At 42.9% G+C, this 18,821-nt stretch overlaps 1 protein-coding gene across 1 annotated transcript in view; it reads left to right on the forward strand.

The window, feature by feature from the left end:
• The window catches only part of nipal3 (NIPA like domain containing 3), a 70,689-nt gene extending 52,786 nt beyond the window's left edge, over positions 1–17,903 (forward strand). The window contains exons 8-11 of the mRNA XM_059954289.1: positions 4,928–5,016; positions 5,924–5,987; positions 11,281–11,369; positions 16,226–17,903. Coding sequence (XP_059810272.1) covers positions 4,928–5,016; positions 5,924–5,987; positions 11,281–11,369; positions 16,226–16,389 — 406 coding nt within the window. The 3' untranslated portion in view covers positions 16,390–17,903. The remainder of the gene's footprint in view (positions 1–4,927; positions 5,017–5,923; positions 5,988–11,280; positions 11,370–16,225) is intronic.
• Positions 17,904–18,821: the final 918 nt, after the last annotated feature.

Genomic DNA, 18,821 nt, shown 5'->3' on the forward strand with positions numbered 1-18,821 from the left:
ATCCCTATTGTCCTTCAGCTGAGAAGGCTGTTAAGAGGCAATGACAGATATTTATCAATGTTCCTCAATCTTTCCCACTGATCTCTGGGTCTGTTTCAAATTCGTACATTTAAGTACTGATCTTTATTTCTTCCAGAGTGAATTCTTTCCATCAACTTTTGTAGGTAGAGAATTCTTTGAAGTTTTCTTTATTGGAAGGTTAGGGATACTTAGAAAGTGTTTGCAATCGTTGTCAATATTGATCAATCTTGAGACACTAAGGGAATCAGAGTGTAAGAGAATCTGGCAAAGGATCAATCATACTGAATAGCAGAGCAGTCTTCAACGACCCACGGCCCATTCTTGTGTTCTTAAATGGCAGTGTATTGATTAATGGAACAACTGAATTTATGTAACCTTCACTGTTCCAGTAACAATGTTCACCGTTTCAGTTGCTCCAAGGCCCTCCATTCCACGTCCTTATTCAGATGATTTGTAAATGGTGCAGTCATACGTGCCTTACCTCTTCTTTTGACAGCTCATTCCTGGTACTCACTACCCTCTGTGTAAAGAAACTACTTCTCACATCTGTTCAATTCTTCCCCTCTTGTATTCCTACCTTCTAGTTTCGGTCTGCCCCACCCTGGGGAGGAGAATATGACCATTCACCTGATTCATTTCATCCATTTCCCTTATGATTTTATAAACGTCTGTGAGTTAACCCTCACTCTCCTGCAAAGATCCAGTATAGGCAGCCTGTCCCTACAGATTAGTCAGGCCCTCTAGTTCAGGCGCTGTCATCATAGATCTTTCCTGCACCCTCTCCACCTTGACGATGTATTTGTTGTAATAGGGTGACCAAAACTGTACACAATACTCCAAGTGTGGCCTCACCAATGACTTGTATAACTGCAACACAATATCCTGACTCCTAAATTCCATGCCCTGACTAATGAAGGCCAGCGTGCTAAATGCTTTCTTCCCCCTGTTTACTTGTGCACCCACTTCCACTCAATCCAGTGCACTTGTATTGCCAGGCCCCTCAGTTCCACAACACTTGTCAGTGCCCTACCATTAGCTGCATAGGTCCAATCGTGGTTCTAAATACCCAAAATTCCTCACTTCTCATTTACCTACATTGAAATCTATTTGCCATTCCTCAGCCCATCTCCCTAAACGATCAGTCCAGTTTGAAGTTGGTACTTCAGCATGTCCATATGGAAGATAGGGTTGATGGGGGGCAGGTAGATTGGGAAAATCAGGTCGGTGCGGATTCCATGAGAATGCCTGCAAGATGGCTGTTTAGAGCAGTTTGTGGTTGAACCCACCACAATTCTGACAGGCAATTCTGGATTGGGTGTTGTGAAATGAACCAGATTTGATTAGGGTGCTTCAGGTAAAGGGACCTGTAAGAGACAGTGGTCACAATAAGATAGAATTCACCCTGCAGTTTGAGAGGGAGAAATTGAAGTCGGGTGTATCAGTAATGCAGTGAAGTAAAGGGAACTAAAGAGGCATGAGAGGAGCCGGCCAAAATAGATTGGAAATAGAGACTCTCAGGGATAACAGCTGGAGTTTCCGGGGCAATTCGAAAAGTGCAGCATAGATACATCCCAAAGATGAAGAAGTATTCTAAAAGATGGATGAGGCAAATGTGGCGGACAAGGGAGGTCAAAGACAGCATAAAAGCAAAAGGGAAAACATATAATACAGCAAAAAATTAGTGGGAAGTTAGAGGATTGGGAAGCTTTTAAAAACCAACAGAAGGCAACTAAAAAACAATAAAATGGAAAAGATGACATATGAATGTAAGCTAGCTAATGATATAAAAGCGAATTCCAAAGTTTCTTTGGATATAGAAAGAGTTTTTTTTAAAAAAAAAGGGAAAAGGAGACATTGGACCGCTGGAAAATTATGCTGGAGAGGTAGTAATGGGGACAAAGAAATGGCAGATGAACTTGTTAAGTATTTTGCGTCAATTTTCATTGAGGAAGACACTAGCAGTATGGCAGAAATTTGAGTATGTTAGGTGGCAGAAATGAGGGTAGTTTCTATTACTAAGGAGAAGGTGCTTGGGAAGCTGAAAGTTCTGAAGATAGGTAAGTCAGTTGGACCATATGGACTACACCCAGGGTTTTGTAAGAAGTAGCTGAAGAGATTGTGGAGGCTTGGAGGCATTAGTAATATCATCAGATTCTGTAATAGTTCCAGAGGACAGGAAAATTACAAATGTCACTCCACTCTTCAAGACAGGAGGGAGGCAGTAGAAAGGAAATGATAGGCTGGTTAGCCTGACTGAATGGCTTAGCAGGGCCAAATGGTCTAATTTGGGTGAAAATGTTTTGCCTCTGTCTTCACAGTAGTATGGAGATACAGCCATTGACAATAGGAAGAAATAATGTGGTATTTTGGAAGTAATAAACAAAAGTAAAAATCTTCAACAGTCGATAAGTTACCAGTCTCCAGCTCTTAAAAGAAACAAAAGAGGCAAGAGTTTTTGTGCTGCAGCTGAAATTTTCCAATTCTCTTTGAGTATAGTTAGTGCTGAAGGACTGGAAGGTTGCTGCTGAAACATTATGAAAGAAGAAACTGATACACCGAAGAACTAAAGCCTGGGTGCTGCAGTTTTGTCACCTTTGTAATTGGATGGTGTGGCATGGCTCATTAGGCTGGAAAGGCCTGTTGCCATGCTGTATCTCTAAATAAATAAACAAGGTTGTTTTACATCTTGCATTGTTATTTCTGTTCAGTCAGACTCAGAAAGTTAATGTACTGACACAGCCGACGAGACTCTGCCCTTTCAATCTCTTCAACTGTGTCAGATCCAGTGTTTTCATTCTTGGCACTAGAGGTTAGGCCCAGTAACTTTGCACCATGGGTCTGGATGAGACTCTCTTTAGTCAGCCACGTAACTTTTTAAATGCGTTTGCTCCACCATCCTATCAAGCAATGAGCTCCAAATCTGCTTTTGAGTGGAATAATCTTTTCTGTCCTCCCTTTTTAAGTTTTTGCCAAATGAACTTAAACCTATATCCCTTGGTTACTGAATTTTCCGACAAGGGAAATAAATCTCCTCAACATCATGCCAAGACGTCTCAATTATATAAGACTCAAATCTCTCCTCGGTCCCTGTTGTTCCAGAAAAATATAGTTCCAGTATATCAACTCCCACTTCCCTACCTTTAATTCCATTTGACCCTTTTTTGTCCATCTAATCAGTCTGTAATATTCATTTCCTAGCCTAAAACTTTCTTCTGTGCTATCAACCACACTGCCAATTTTGATCTTGTGTATTACGTCAATGCCAATGTCAAGCCCAAATTATTTATCATTTATAAGTACAATGAAAAGCAGAGAGCCTCATATAAATTCCGTGGAATTCTGCTGCTTAGAGCCCTCTAATCACAAAAACTCATGAGGAACTTTCCCTCTGTTTCCTATCACACACATCCTGCTTTCCCTTGCTTTCTGGACCAATCTGCCCCCCAGGTATTTGACAAACACTATGCTGAATCCATGAGCACTGCATCAAACTCTTTACCCCCACTGACACTCCTTACCACCCCTAATCAAAAAATTTAATTTTTAGTCAGTAAGACATGTCCTTCCCTAACCAAATACATGCTGGACATCCCTCATTAATTCTCGCTCACTAAATGCAAGTTAATATCCCACAGAACTTCATCCAATAATTTACCCATGTCTAATGTCAGGCTGACTGCCCTTACTTCTTTGGTGTATACTTTTCCTCTTTTTTTCTACAACCATATTTCACCAGCAGCCCTCCAGTCCTTCGGCAGCAACTTGTTAGAGAAGATTGGAAAACGATAGCCAGAGCCCACACTGTTTCCTCCCGTGTTTCTTTTAAGAGCCTGGAATATGATCTAACCGGTTGGGTGTTTTATCTACTTTCGAAGATCCTCATCTAATGTGTGTCTTTTACTTCCAGGGTACAACATTCTACCTTCTTAATGTTAACTTTTATATCTCTCACGTTATTCACACCACTTAAAGAATTTCCTCAGTCCTGGATGAGGAATGACACATTGTACACTAATTCTGGGGTCAGTGAGTTACAGACTATACTTCCAGTTTTGATGAAAGGTTGTCACCTGAAATGTTAACTCTTTTTCCCTTTCCGGAGCTGCTGCATGAGCAGTTTATTATTTCCAGCAATTTCAGTTCTTGTTTGAAATTTCCGTTTGCAGCTTTTTCTAATTTTCACTTTCATATTTGGGGTGGTGAGGCAAACCGCATTTCCAGCAAACTTTCTTGTGTTTGAGACTGCATTCTATCGCACTTTAATGCATGGGCTGGTAGATGGTCATTTGCTTTCACAGTTAGATGCAGTGTGTCATATGCATTTGTATGCATTTTCTCTTTCTAACAATGTCCTTTTACTCCTGAGAGTGCTCTTGGACAGTAAATCACAATTAATTAAACTCTGGGTCAGTGCTGTTACTGCCCCCTAGTACAGAGTATCAGATACTGCCCCTTCCCCTTGCCCCCCCCCCCCCCATGGGACAGGTGGACAGTCTGTCTTTTAACTGCACCAATAATTCAGGCATGTTTTCTTTCACCCCTCTATTCTCTGTGGGCAGTGTGACTAGGTCTGTCCTCTGATATTCAATAATGGGACAGATTTTGTCACTGTAAAATAGGACAAGATGCACTCTGGGACAGTGAGGCCATGTGTTGTCGTCTGTGGATTAGAACTCTCCTTCCCTTCTGCCACGTTATGGGAACAGTGTTGTCCGTCCATGCTCTGGACACTGTGGCACATGCTGTTCTAACAGAAACTGCTTCTTTACAGTTTGGAGTGGATTTATTATTTGGTCTGTAGTATGGCGTGGGAGGCCCTGAGGTTTCAGTGTTTGTACGCAGTGTTCTTGGCGAGTGTGATGTGGTGTGGAGCTCAAGACTGAAGCTGTTCCTTGTTTCTCTGAAGGTTCCTGCGTGATGTTTCTGAGCTGTATGATCCATCCCAGATTACTAGCGTCAGCTACATTTTTTCCACAACCATTACTGTCATTGCTGGTGAGTTGACCAATTAACGACCTCCGGGAAATATTAAATGTTAGAAAGCTGAATAGATCACTGTGAGTGAGTTAACAGCTTGAGCAGTTGGGAGCCTGCAAATGGGTAGGAGACCACAGGAAGCATGTGATGTAGCAGCCCTCTCAGTTTAGTGTGGCCTCCACTTTCTGAGGAGGCTGAAGAGGACTGGACTACATACATCTATACTCACAACCTTGTACAGATGCGCAGCAGAGAGCATCCAAACGTGTTGTATGACTGCAGCCTCTTGCCGGAGGACTCTCCAGCAGGTAGTGAAGCTGCTCAGTGCACCATCCTACCTGCCATCAAGGACACGTGTACAGAAAGATCCCGGGAAAAGTGCCAGCAGTATCATCCACCCTGCTTATTGTCTGTCCGTCCCACTTCTGTCAGGGGACAGGCTACACAGCTTCCACTCGGGGATCACCAGACTCAAAAACAGTTACTTCTCCCAAGCCATCAGGTGGTCAACACCTCCACCCATTAACCCACCCCCCATCACAGCTAAAAGCCACTTCTCTCTACAGTCCCTCAGCGCCCTTCACCCCCCCCCCCCGTGCACTGTCACTTTACTTGTATATTGTTATTTGTAGGATTACTTTCATATTGATACTGTTATAGTCTTTATAGTTTTATGCTTACTGTGTTTATTTTTAATGCTGCATCAGATCTGGAGTAAAAGTCATTCATTCTCCTTAACACTCATTTACTGAGTAATAACAATAAACAGTCTTAACTTTTAGTGCCCAAGTGTGTAGCGGTCCCCGTGAATGGAGAGGAGCTGGAAAGTGGTTTTGATTGGGAGTGGTGACTGGTGAAGGCCAGAGGGGTGGAAGCAAAGAGAGTGAAACCTGACCCACCCTGACTGACTTGTTTTGCTTTCTAGGGGCCACGTTTTATTTAGAGTTCAATGGTTCGGATGCTCTTCACATCTGCATGTTCATCCTCGGGTAGGTAGATGCCGTAAACACACTGACTGCGTAACGGTGGTATTAATTCATGCCTCTGGCAATAGCACCGGAAATGTGTGCAGGTTTCCAGTTCCAATTTCTCATGAATAATGACCCTTTTTTTGTGTGTGTTTGTGTGTTTTACATTCGGCCGCATTTAGCTCTTCCAGCTGCAACAGCTTGTGTTGGGTGCAGGACCCAAGTTCTTGTTACTGTGGGTATATTTGCACCCCAAGAAATGCAGGGTAAATGCATGGAGCCTGGCTAGTAAAGTTAGTGAACTGCAGAGAGGCGAATTGTGACTTGGTATAACTGTAGTAACCAGCCTGTCTCAAAGAAGGGGGGGGGGGTTGAAAACACGTTTCTTGCCGCAAGTATCCAGGAATGGTAGTGATGGGGAGAAAAGGGATGCTGGTATTGATGAATAAAACATGGAGCTTAGAAAACAGAGGGCTATGTGATAGGGGAATTCTAGGCCTTTTCTAGAGTAGGTTACATGGTCGGCACAACATTGTGGGCCGAAGGGCCTGTAATCTGCTGTGGGTTTCTATGTTCTATGTTAAAGTCAGCACTGGAGAGAGATGCAGGTGAGAATCCAGCGAACAGATCTTTTTATTAAAATATGAATCCAAGTCAACTACAAGCTAATTTCAGGTTAATAATAGAATTTTTGAATGGTCCAATTGAAAATGCCTTGCCTTTACAATTGCTGGTGATGTAGTTTTAAATGGTCACTGTGTTTAAATGGCAGTATGATGTGACTGCTCCCTACCACAGCATTCCCCTGTTCATGCCTGATTTCTTCCACTGCATCACTGGCAACAATGACCCCAACTGTCAGACAGGTTGGTTACAGAATAAGAATAGTTTATTTTGGATAGGAGCAGAGGAGGCAGTCTGGGCTGGTCTGCCTCTGGTCCGGAATTCACACCCTTTGCTTTGCACCTGCTCCAGCTGTCGGTGGCTGAGCCAAGTGTGAGTCAACACCGGATCAGAGCTGGATCTAAACAGAGCTACAGACTTCAGAGTGAACGTAGGATAAAATTCCCAAGCCATATACAGAACCAAACTAGTCATTGGAAAATTAACACTGAGTCAAGTCTGGCATCATTTCATCTTCACCTTCTGTGTTTCTCGTGCTCCCTCCCCCTTTCTCATGCTCTCTTTCCACCCCCCCCCCCCAAAGTTTCTCTTTCTCACAGCAAGGAGTAGAAGAAACAGAACTTCAGGATATTCAATAAAAGTAGAAGGTGTGTTTGAACTGTTTATGGAGAAGCTGGGGGCAAGTGGGTCCATCTTTGGTTTGAAGAACAGTGACAGTAAAACCAGATTTAGAATACATTGAGAAAATGATAAGGAACTATATGTGGAGTAGTTGCAAATGGTTTGAAGGGAGTGTGAGAAATGCATAGAAGGTGAAGATGACAAGGCAGACTGGAATGACGAGTAACAGAGATCGGGTGAGATCCAATTAATTGGGAAGTAGTAGTTAAAAGATAGAATTCATTCAAAACACTTTCAGGGTTTGGAGATATTATAAAATTTGGAAATTTTAGAAAAAGAAATTCAGGTGGCTAAGTAACAACTTCACAGTGACCCTGACAGACTGATGAAATGGTCAAGCATATGACCAATTAAAGTTTTTCGATCAGCATTAAACAAGTTTTGGTAGGAAGGAAGATGAGAATTAATTTAACAAACATTATTTAAATGTATGTGGGACTGAAGAAATGGAAATGCTGAATCATGGAAAGTGCCAACACAAAATAACGGTGCTGTTTATAAAACTGCCTATGTGATTTACCCCATGCCTGTTCTCCTGTTCCCTTCTCCTATCCCTGCTCAAAGAAATGATCAACATTGACCCATTACATCCACAGCCCTCTGAAGGAGAATACTGGGGTGACTGTGCCCTGTGGTTGTCAATATGCATCCTGACACTTTACTTAATCAGGTTCTCTAGTTAAGGATATGCCCACTGAATATAGGGAAACAGTTTATCTACAGAACCTAAGAGGCCATCAAACAATTTGAATGCATAAGTTAGATTCCTGGAATGTTCTTGGTAAACTGTGTCCTCCCCAAGGCCAGAAGTGACTTTGTGAAATCTGCTGTCCTAACGTGAATATGGTATTGGAGCCTGACCAAGGCCCTGTAGTTCTGAAGCACCTTCATCCTTGTGTAGTACAGCAATGATCAGAAATTGTGTTTCACCCAGGTGTCCCTGTAAGATGCAGCATCGGTGTACCAAAGAACTGTTGAGCATCTGAGGAACAGGAATTATTCCAAAGCACTGGATCTAAACTTAACAAATTAGATTACTGATGATATCATCACCCTCACTGAGCACAAAAATAATATAATTTTTCTCATCCATGGCAGGATGAGGTTAGGGGCTCATATCCAAGTGCTATTAGCTTTGAGTAATTTATTATCTAAATCCTCCCTAGTCTCTCATTTTAAGAAAAAAACTCTTACTTTGTTTTTGTATATTTAAACTGGATGATCTCATCCTTGTCTACATAAAACCTCACTAGCCATAGTTTTAACATGCTCGTTTATTCTTGCTGCTCCCATCTACAAAAATTGCCTCTTGATCTGGTGTTGTTCGGAAACTTGGCGTGTCCAATTCTCTGCTCCTTCCCTGGTGAAACATTGAAGACTGGAAGCTGGCCTCGGGGAACGTCATGGGTTACCTCACACCACTCAAAGTACAATCTCTGTCTCTGTATCCCAGCCAAAGAGAATGTGCTTATCTCCTCCATCTCAGTCCTTGGGTGTATCTTGTCCCATCAGCAGGACGGACCACCTGATGTGGTAGCACAGTTGAATACAGAGGGCAAATAGCAGCCTGGGACTCCCCAATATTGGCTTGTTAAGTGGCCAATCATCAGGTGAATCGCGTATGTGAAACCTTGTAAATTTTTATTCTCCACAGTAATAGGCAGTAGTTGGTGGGCTAATGCAGCTGGCACTTCTCCCTCACAGCTCCAGTAATCTTTGTTCAATCCTCACATCTTTTTGTGAGTGTGTATATTTTTCTTGGGGTGTTCTGGTTTCCCCCGTAAGAGGTACTGGGTGTGGGTTAAATGGCAGAGCAGCTTACACCTGGGGAGTGGGTGACAGGAGGCTCTTGCTAAGGGTGGTGGTAGAGGCAGTACTATTCACGGGCATTTAAAAAAACTCTTAGATAGGCACATGGATGGTAGAAAAATGGAAGATGATGTAGGAGGGAAGGGTTAGATTAAGCATATCACTTGTTTGTTATGTGCCGTTTCGTATGATGAAGGTGATGGTGGTCTTTCCATGACCATGAGTTCTTGGCTGATTTTTCGACAGAAGTGGTTTGTCATTGCCTTCGTCTGGGCAGTGTCTTTGCAAGGCAGGTGACCCCAGCCATTACCAATACTCTTCAGAGGCTGTCTGCCCAGTGGCAGTGGTCACATAGCCAGGACTTGTGATATGCACCAGATCCTCATACAACCGGCTGCCACCTGCTCCCATGGTTTCTCATGACCCTGATTGGAGGGCTAAGCGGGTGTTACACCTTACCTAGGGGAAGGAGTGCCTTTGGTAGAGACGTATCTCCGCCCCACCAGTCTAGATTAATCATAGTGTAGGTTAAAAGGACAGCACAACATCGTGTGCTGTATTGTTCTATGTTCTGTAATCCAGGTGTGAATAGGCATATGAGAAAATAGAGGTTATAGGGAAATAAATGGGAGAATGGGATTGCTCTGAAAGCCAGCATGAACTCCAGGGACAAATGGCTGCTTCTGTGTTGTAAGAAAATATGAAAAAATAATATTCATTCTACTCTGTATCAGAATGATGTCAAATCTAAATCAGTAAATACTGTGCAGATGTAGTGCAACCTGAAGAACCAGATGGTAAATATTTCCTATAATTTTAAAACCTAAAGTTGCAGATGCTGGAAATCTGAAATAAAAACAACAGGGTTGGAAATACTCAGTAGGTCAGTCAGTATCTGCGGAGAGAGAAGCAGTTAACATCTCAGGTCAAGTTACATATCATTAGAACTGGGGCAGGTATTCCATTCAAGTTGCAGAGAAGACTAAGAGGTAGATGGGACAAAGAGGATATGTTTGTGATTGTGTGAAGGACAGGAGAGGATGAGCATCTCAAGTGGTAAATTGGAGAAGGAATGCAGAGGAGATGATGGGGGAAATTTTAACCAATCAGAAGAGAATAGAGAGAACAAAAACCAATTGGAAGAAACATGAAATACAAGAACAGAACAGCTGACCAACTGAAATTGTCCAGTCAAGTGCCATGGCCTGAAGGCTATGATATGTCTTTGTTATAAGATCCAAAGAAAACCACAGCCGAGGAGAAGGGAAGCACCTCTCATCTGTGGTTTCGACACCATACTCACCAGCACGGGCTCCATTTTCCACCCATTGCTCTCATAAACAGAGCTTCCTTTCTCATCTCCATCTGCACCCCCACCAGCCCCCTCACTCATTCAGCAGTGCAGTCAAGGTGAATGCTATCGAGAGTGAAGGGATAAATATATTCCACACAATAGCTTTTGATTTTGTGTTTTATATTCGGTGTTTTCACACTTTTGATTTTGCTGTTTGCATGATCTTTTTGCGTTTAGGAAGAGAGGTTAATGTTTTTCTTTGAATAGGTTGGTTCCATGGTTCTTCTCCGTTTTGTGGAGAAGATGAATTTCAGGGGTTTAAACTGCACACATGCTTTGAAAATAAATGTACTTTGAATCTTTGTGATTTCAGGAATAAAATGTTGGATTATCATTCTAAACCGTACCCTGGGAGAGTGTTTCCTGGAGTAATACTCTTCCCACTGTACATGGAGGGCAATGTAAGTCTTAGTGTGTATTGCATGGGACTCTTTGTTTTAAGGCCATTCTGACAGGAACTGCACAGTTTATCCATAAAATAACTGACCACGACGACTCCTCATCCCAGATGCTGTTGTTCCATTTCCACCCCAACCCTGCCTGACTCTGTTTGCTGGTCTTCAGCATCACATTCACTTACTCATTCTTCTTCCCTGGCCACACGAGATCACCGAAACAACCTGGTTCTCGCTGGTAATTTGATCTAAACATTCAAGTTGGGATTAAGTTTCTTAAACAGCAATTAGTTATGATGTGGAATTCAGTGCCTGTAGGGAAAGTGGTAAAATGGAAAAAAATAACACTCAGTACTACAGAGAAAGATCAAGTGAAAGGAGCTAATTAGCTTGCCGTACTAGGACTTGTTCTGAATATGATTCTTTGATTCTGATTTCTTAATTTCCTTAGGTCCTGCATCGCCTTTCTAGGAGTTTTTTTGATTACACGGAGCAAGAAGAAGGCCTTTGAACCATACATCGACATGGATGTGTTTCCAGGTGGGTAGGAATGCAGACTGCTGGCAGGCCCAGCCAACACACGTGGTGGAGGAGCGTAAAAGAGCAAAAGTAGCAGGCACGGGAGTGGGAAAAGCCGAGTGAAACACATGCAACCTGTCTAACCTTTTTCATGAGACAATCTCATCTCTATGAACAGCTTCCATCGCTATTACATTGGTCCTTAAATAAGCAATCTCATACCATACTTGTTACTCCAGATGTGCTGTCACCACGCCCCCAATATAACGGAAACATAAGACAGCTTTGGTATTGAATTTCCCTCGCAAAAAATAATAATATTCTCTTAGTTCTCTCAACTTCTTTATCTGCATAGCAATTTAATGTGCATAATACACTAGACCCTGCCCCCAATCTCTCATCATTTAGACAATGTTTCCTGTTTTTTTAATATTCACAGAATGAATCATTTCACATTTTGCTGCATTTCATGTCATTTCAAAGGTTAAAGTAAATTGATTATCAAAGTACATATATGTCACATATACAACCCTGAGATTCATTTTCTTATGGACATAATAAACCCAATAACGATAATAGAATGAATGAAAGACTGTACCAACTTGTGTGTTCAGCCAGTGTGCAAAACACAACAAACTGTGCAAATACAGAAAGAAAGCAATAGTTATAATAGATAAATAAACATTAAATATAGAGAACATGAGATGAAGAGTCCTTGAAAGTGAGTCCATAGGTTGTGGGAGCATTTCAGTGATGGGGCAAGTGAGGCTGAGTGAAGTGCTATGGTATCGCTATAACATTGGTCCTTAGATAAGCTGTCTGATACCATACAGGTTATTTCAGATGCGCTGTCACTTTTGGTTTAAGACCCTGATGACTAAGAGGTAATAACTGTTCCTGAACTGGGTGGTGTGAGTCCTGAGGCTCCTGTACCTTCTTCCTGATGGCAGCAACGAGAAGAGAGCATGACCTAGGTGGTGGGGGTCCCTGATGATAGATGCTGCTTCCCCATGCCAACGCTTTGTGTAACTGTGCTCAGTGTTAGGGTTAGGAGGTAATTATGTAGGCAGTGGGAAAATTATCCCTCTCGTATTTTCTTGATCTCGTTACTGGAGCTTCAGTGTTCCTCAACCCTGCCACTCTGATCTGGCCCGCGTCTTCATTAACCTGATTCAACCCTACTTTCTTTTATTGGGTTCTTTCTCATTCTACCACGTCTTATCAAGGTTTAAAGTTATGGATATGCTAAGGGGGTGATGGCTAAGGTTGGTGGGGTTATTGCATATGGTTGGTGTTGGGCTTGGGTGATAGGGGATGAGTGCTTGTGTTTGTGGAGATGTGGGCTCTAGACCTTTGCTCACTTTCTCCTGATTTATCTGTATCTTTTACACTGCTTACACCTTTTTACAATTTGCACTCTATCTTCATATCAACGGCAAGTTTAACAGCCATATTTTTGGTGCCTGCATCCAAGTCATTTAAAGTGAGGCCCCATCACTGATCTCTGTGGCACATCTCACTTTGCCAACCAAAGACCCATTTTTGTCCTGTACATTTTTTCCTGTAAGCCACCCAATCTTTTAGTTATAATAGAATGTTACCTCTTGCACCTGGAACTTTTGTTTTCATTAACATCTCCTCACATTAACCCAGCTCACCACCCCCTACCACCTAGTGTCACTTTATATCAGTCAGTCTATGTACATAAGCTAGTCTTTTGTATATAGAGCCACACTCAAGCAGTTAACTTGTACATTGTTTTATGGGATTGCTTTTATATTTATTGTGTTTCTGTGTTTTTTTATTGTTTTCTTTACGCTTGCTGTGTTTTTTATGCTGCATCAGATCTAGAGTAACAAAAATTTCTCTCTCCTTTTCACTCGTGTAGTCAAGAATCATGATAAGCAATCTTGAAGCAGCACTTTAAAACTTCTTTTGGAAATCTAAATATAGTTCATGCATTGGTTTTATGTTGTTTTAGCAAATTCCAATAAATTGGTCACGCATGATTTCCCAGCCACACAGTCATGTTGACTTTGCCTGATTGCCATGAATTTTTCTGTGTACCCACCCCTTCTCCCTTGGTGGAGTAACCACCCTCCCTGGTATTCAGCGCTCCCTAGCTGTCCATCTCCTCTTACCCTGGCAGATGGCCGATCTGAGCTCTGTTTCTAGGGTACAAAGCTCCTGGAAAGGTTCAGCTTTCTGAAAACCATGGAGTGACTGCAGCAGCTCCTTAGTTTCAGAAACCCTGAACTCAGCCTACAAGTAACTGCAGAAACATTCTGCACGTTCGATTATCCTAAATCCATGCAGCATCTGAGACTTCCTCAGCATCTCAGCATTTCACTGATAGTTACCACATGTGTACTTAGGAATGGTTTTGTTTGGCACTTGATCCTTAGCTCGGGCACAGCCCACTATCCCAACTGGTGCACGTCAGAGTTTATGCTTGTGGTAAGTTCCTTCTCACCCACAAGGTAAACAGACCCATCACCAGCTCTTCATAAAGCAATCCAGTAAGTCCTGTTCTCCTGTTTCTATTTGAGCTCCTCTCCAGTTCCTTCAGGAAACCCTGATTTACTCTGTTGCCGCAGCTAGTGAGTTCAAGATCCCAAACAACCCGCTGAGAAAATAGTTTCTCCTTAGAGCATCACTGCCACCTCAGCTGTCATCTTAAATGTGTGTCCCGTTCTAACACTGTCCTTTCTCCCTTGTACGAATTCCATTTCTCAACAGCTTCACCTGCACCACCCATGCAGTAGGAAGTTCCTTAGATTTGTAGCCCTTGTTGTAGTCTCCACTGTGAACGTATTCCCCTTGTCCACCCTTTAGCAATATTTATTGGGGCATTCCTCAACATCTTGTCTGCAAAAAAGACCTTAAGTCTGTTCGGTCTGATAATAATTTGGGCTGGAGTTTTGCTATTTTCAGTCTGGTTCTGTTCAGAGAAGCTTTTCATTTTTATTAGGTGTTTGGGAAAATCAAGTACTGTTGGTTATTAGAACACAGAACATTACAGCACAGTGTATACCCCTTGGCCCACAATCTTGTGCTGACCTTTTAACCTACTATAAGATCAATCCTACATAGCCCTGATCTTTGTTATCATCCATGTGCCTAAGAGTTTCTTAAATTCCCTAATGTGTCTGCCTCTATCACCACTCTTTGTGTAAAAAAAAACTTACATCCGACATCACCCTTATTCCTTCCTCCAGTCACCTTAAAGTTAAGACCCATGGTGTTAGTCAGTTCTGCCCTGAGAGAATGTCTGGCTATCCACTCAATCTATGTCTTTTGTACACCCCTGTCAAGTCAACTCACTTTCTCCTTTGCTCCAAAGTTAAAAACCCCAGTTGGCTTAACTATAAAACATAATGATTTAACCACAGATATATTGGTAGTTCTCTATAAAGCACAACTGAACTGAAAATGATAGTATTTACAAACTGAAAACAGAATATATGGGGAGTTATCAGCAGATCAGGCAATATCGGTGGAGAGAAAAACAGGAAATAATTCATCTGGGTGTAACTTAAGTTTTCCATTCAGTCACTGGGAGACGAGTTTTCTTCATAACTGACTTCAATAAAAAGGGAAATTCACACTTTCCATTTATTATTTATCACCATTTATTATTTATTTTATTATATATAGCTGATTTTCATGGAATTATGAAGACCCTTTGTTTCTCATCCCGTCTGCTCAAATTTTACTTTCAGCTCTTTACAGAACAGTTGAGGCAGTCCCAATCTCCTGTACTGAGTGACTACCTCTCCTCTTCCTTGTAAAAGCCCCAGTTGACTTGGTTACCACATTGGGATTGCTAAGTAGTCCATTTGAGTATTTTGAAAGTTATGTGCAACATTTTGAAATTGAAATGAACATAAAGATAAGTGTGAGGTGGTTCATTTCGGTAGGTCAAATTTGATGGCAGAATATAGTATTAATGGGAAGACGCTTGGCATTGTGGAGGATCAGAGGAATCTTGGGGTCCAAGTCCATAGGACACTCAAAGTTACCTTGCAGATTGACTCTGTCATTTGGAAAGCATACGATGCATTGGCCCTCATCAATCATGGGATTGAGTTTAGGAGCCGAGGCTAATGTTGCAGCTATATTGGACCTTGGTCAGACCCCACTTGGAGTACTGTGCTCAATTCTGGTCGCCTCACAATAGGAAGGATGTGGAAATCATAGAAAGGGTTTGAAGGAGATTTACAAGGATGTTGCCTGGATTGAGGAGCATACCTTATGAGAATAGGTTGAGTGAGCTTGGTCTTTTTACCTTAAAGTGATGGAGGATGAGAGGTGACCTGATGGAGGTGTTTAAGATGAGAGGCATTGATTGTGTGGATAGTCAGAGGCTTTTATCCCAGGGCTGAAATGACTAGCACAAGAGGGCACAGTTTTAAGGTGCTTGGAAGTAGGTGCAGAGGAGATGTTGGGGGCAAGTTTTTTTACTCAGAATGTGGTGAATGCTTGGAATGGACTGCCAGCGGCGAGGGTGGAGGCGGATACGATAGGGTCTTTTAAGAGACTCCTGGACAGGTACATGGGGCTCAGAAAAATAGAGGGCTATGGGTAACCCTAGGTAATTTCTAAGGCAACGACATGTTTGGCACAGCTTTGTGGGCTGAAGGGCCTGTATTGTGCTGCAGGTTTTCTATGTTTCTTTAAAGGTTAGTTGTTCATGATTGACATTTATTGCTGCAGAGAGCTCTGTAAAATATGTAAGCCAGGCAGTCGAGGGTTTTCTGCTTTCTAGTTAAAAGTGAAGATCTCTGACTGCTTTGATGTTATTCCACCCACACCTCCCTCTGATATCCCCACATTGCTGGAGCTTCATGAGGACCCATGGCTTGTTTCTTTTCCAGGGCTCAGGAGCATGTTCATTAAGAGTCCAGTGCAGCCGGAACTGAGTGGCTCTTTCTCCTATGGCACCCTGGAGCACAGCACCAATCCAATCGACAACGAGTATACAGACCCACAACGTGAAGTTAGTTCCTCTCACCCAGTGATTGCGTCCAAACAAGACTGAGCTCTCAGCCTGAGGAGGACGAACTCCGCCCATCTGAGCTGCCCTCAAATTCCCTCCTTGGACTCCCCGTCCTGTGACTGAAGCAACAGTGAGATCGACTGAAAGGACCCCCGCTGTCCGACAAGCTCCCATTCTTTCCTCTCTACTTGCTGAGATCCGTGGGAGAAACCAAACATGTCGCAGAATAATGAAGCTACGCACGACTCCTGCTCCATTCCACACGATGAATTACTTGTTGCACTTCTGATAGCCAATCACTCACTCGCCTGATCTACCCCTGCATTCCCTGTGTCTGGTAACCACGGACTTCTCTGTGGTTAAAATCCCTTATTTAATGACTGTGTGTATTTGCTGTATAGTAAAACTCTGGTAGTGAGGTGCCCTTGGGACTTAAGTGGTGCTAGACTGACAAACTTACTTTTCTAGTATTATTTCCACACCACAACTGTAAAAGGTTCCCCAGTGAGCCAGTTAAGTTTACAAGCACTAAAACAGGACTCCAGCCAAATTAAAGTGAGTATGGGAATCAGGCCCTGGCAATCCAGAAGGGAAATGACACTGGGGTCTGAGATGGGAGTGTGGGAACTGAGAGTGAGATGGGAGTGTGGGAACTGGGGCTCTGGAGGGTGAGATGGGAGTGTGGGAACTGAGAGTGAGATGGGAGTGTGGGAACTGGGGCTCTGGAGAGTGAGATGGGAGTGTGGGAACTGGGGCTCTGGAGAGTGAGATGGGAGTGTGGGAACTGGGGCTCTGGAGGGTGAGATGGGAGTGTGGGAACTGGGGCTCTGGAGGGTGAGATGGGAGTGTGGGAACTGGGGCTCTGGAGAGTGAGATGGGAGTGTGGGAACTGGGGCTCTGGAGAGTGAGATGGGATTGTGGGAACTGGGGCTCTGGAGAGAGAGATGGGAGTGTGGGAACTGAGAGTGAGATGGGAGTGTGGGAACTGAGAGTGAGATGGGAGTGTGGGAACTGAGAGTGAGATGGGAGTGTGGGAACTGAGAGTGAGATGGGAGTGTGGGAACTGAGAGTGAGATGGGAGTGTGGGAACTGGGGCTCTGGAGAGTGAGATGGGAGTGTGGGAACTGAGAGTGAGATGGGAGTGTGGGAACTGAGAGTGAGATGGGAGTGTGGGAACTGGGGCTCTGGAGAGTGAGATGGGAGTGTGGGAACTGGGGCTCTGGTGTGTGGAAAGGAGCACAGGAGCTGGGTCCCAGCAGGTCAGAGCACGTGGGAACTGGAACCAATGAATGGGAATGCGTGAAATGAGCAAATTGGAAGGGTGTGAAGCAAACATTACTTGGTGAGCCAGATGCCCAACGATCAAGAAATCTGAATGATCACTGGGCAGAATTTGAGGGTTTTACTGTATGCTGAATTCCATAGTTTAAAATATTTGTTATCTCTATTTAAATAAACACTGGTATGTTATTTTCTGCTGGACAGTAAACATTTCCTCCATACGGATAAGTAAAGGAGAGAAATAACTGGTCAATAAAGATTGTATTTATATATCACTTCTCTTGTTAACTGCAAGTGCATTGCTGACAGTAGTCTTGAGATGTGGAATAGTGGGGCATAACCTGATGGTGTAACTCATGCCCTGTATTCAGATCTAAGCCCAAACAGTAATGACCTACTATCAGAAATGGTCCTGTCACTGCAGAGGGAGATGGAAAATGAGGCACTTGGGAAAGAGAGGATGAGGGGATATTGTGGGAACTGGCACTGGGAGGGTTAGAATTTGGTGTTGAATCATGTGAGGTGATAGTACGGCAAACGCTTAAAAGCCCGAGCAAGTAGGAGTGTTTTTATTAAAAAGGAAAGATGGGAGAAGTTGAAAGGAAGGAAGGGGTTTTAGGATGATACTTGGGATTACCAACAGTTGGAGTTGTTTGTTAGGGATCCTTGATGGAGAGAGTGGTTGGGTCCTTAGAGCAACATGTCCCTTGCCTCAGGTTTCACTATTAATGTCACCACTCCATACCACTGCACCAGTGAAGAAATACATCAGAATCATGTTTGTTATCACCGGCAAGTATCGTGAAATTTGTTAACTTAGAAGCAGCAGTTCAATACAATACATAATATAGAGGAAAAAAATAATAAATAAAGAAGTAAATCAATTACAGTATGTGTATATTAAATAGATTAAAATTTGTGCAAAAACAAATAACATATTAAAAAAGTGAGATAGTGTTCAAGGGTTCAATGTCCATTTAGGAATCGGATGACAGAGGGGAAGAAGCTGTTCCTGAATTGCTGAGTGTGTGCCTTCAGGCTTCTGTACCTCCTACCTGATGGTAACAGTGAGAAAAGGGCATGCCCTGGGTGCTGGAGGTCCTTAATAATGGATGCTGCCTTTTTGAGATCTTCATTAATAACCTCCGTTATTAATGCTCCTTGAAGATGTCCTGGGTACTTCGTAGGCTAGT

Source organism: Hypanus sabinus, chromosome 30, assembly GCF_030144855.1.
Source record: "Hypanus sabinus isolate sHypSab1 chromosome 30, sHypSab1.hap1, whole genome shotgun sequence".
NCBI classification, from domain to species: Eukaryota; Metazoa; Chordata; class Chondrichthyes; order Myliobatiformes; family Dasyatidae; genus Hypanus; species Hypanus sabinus.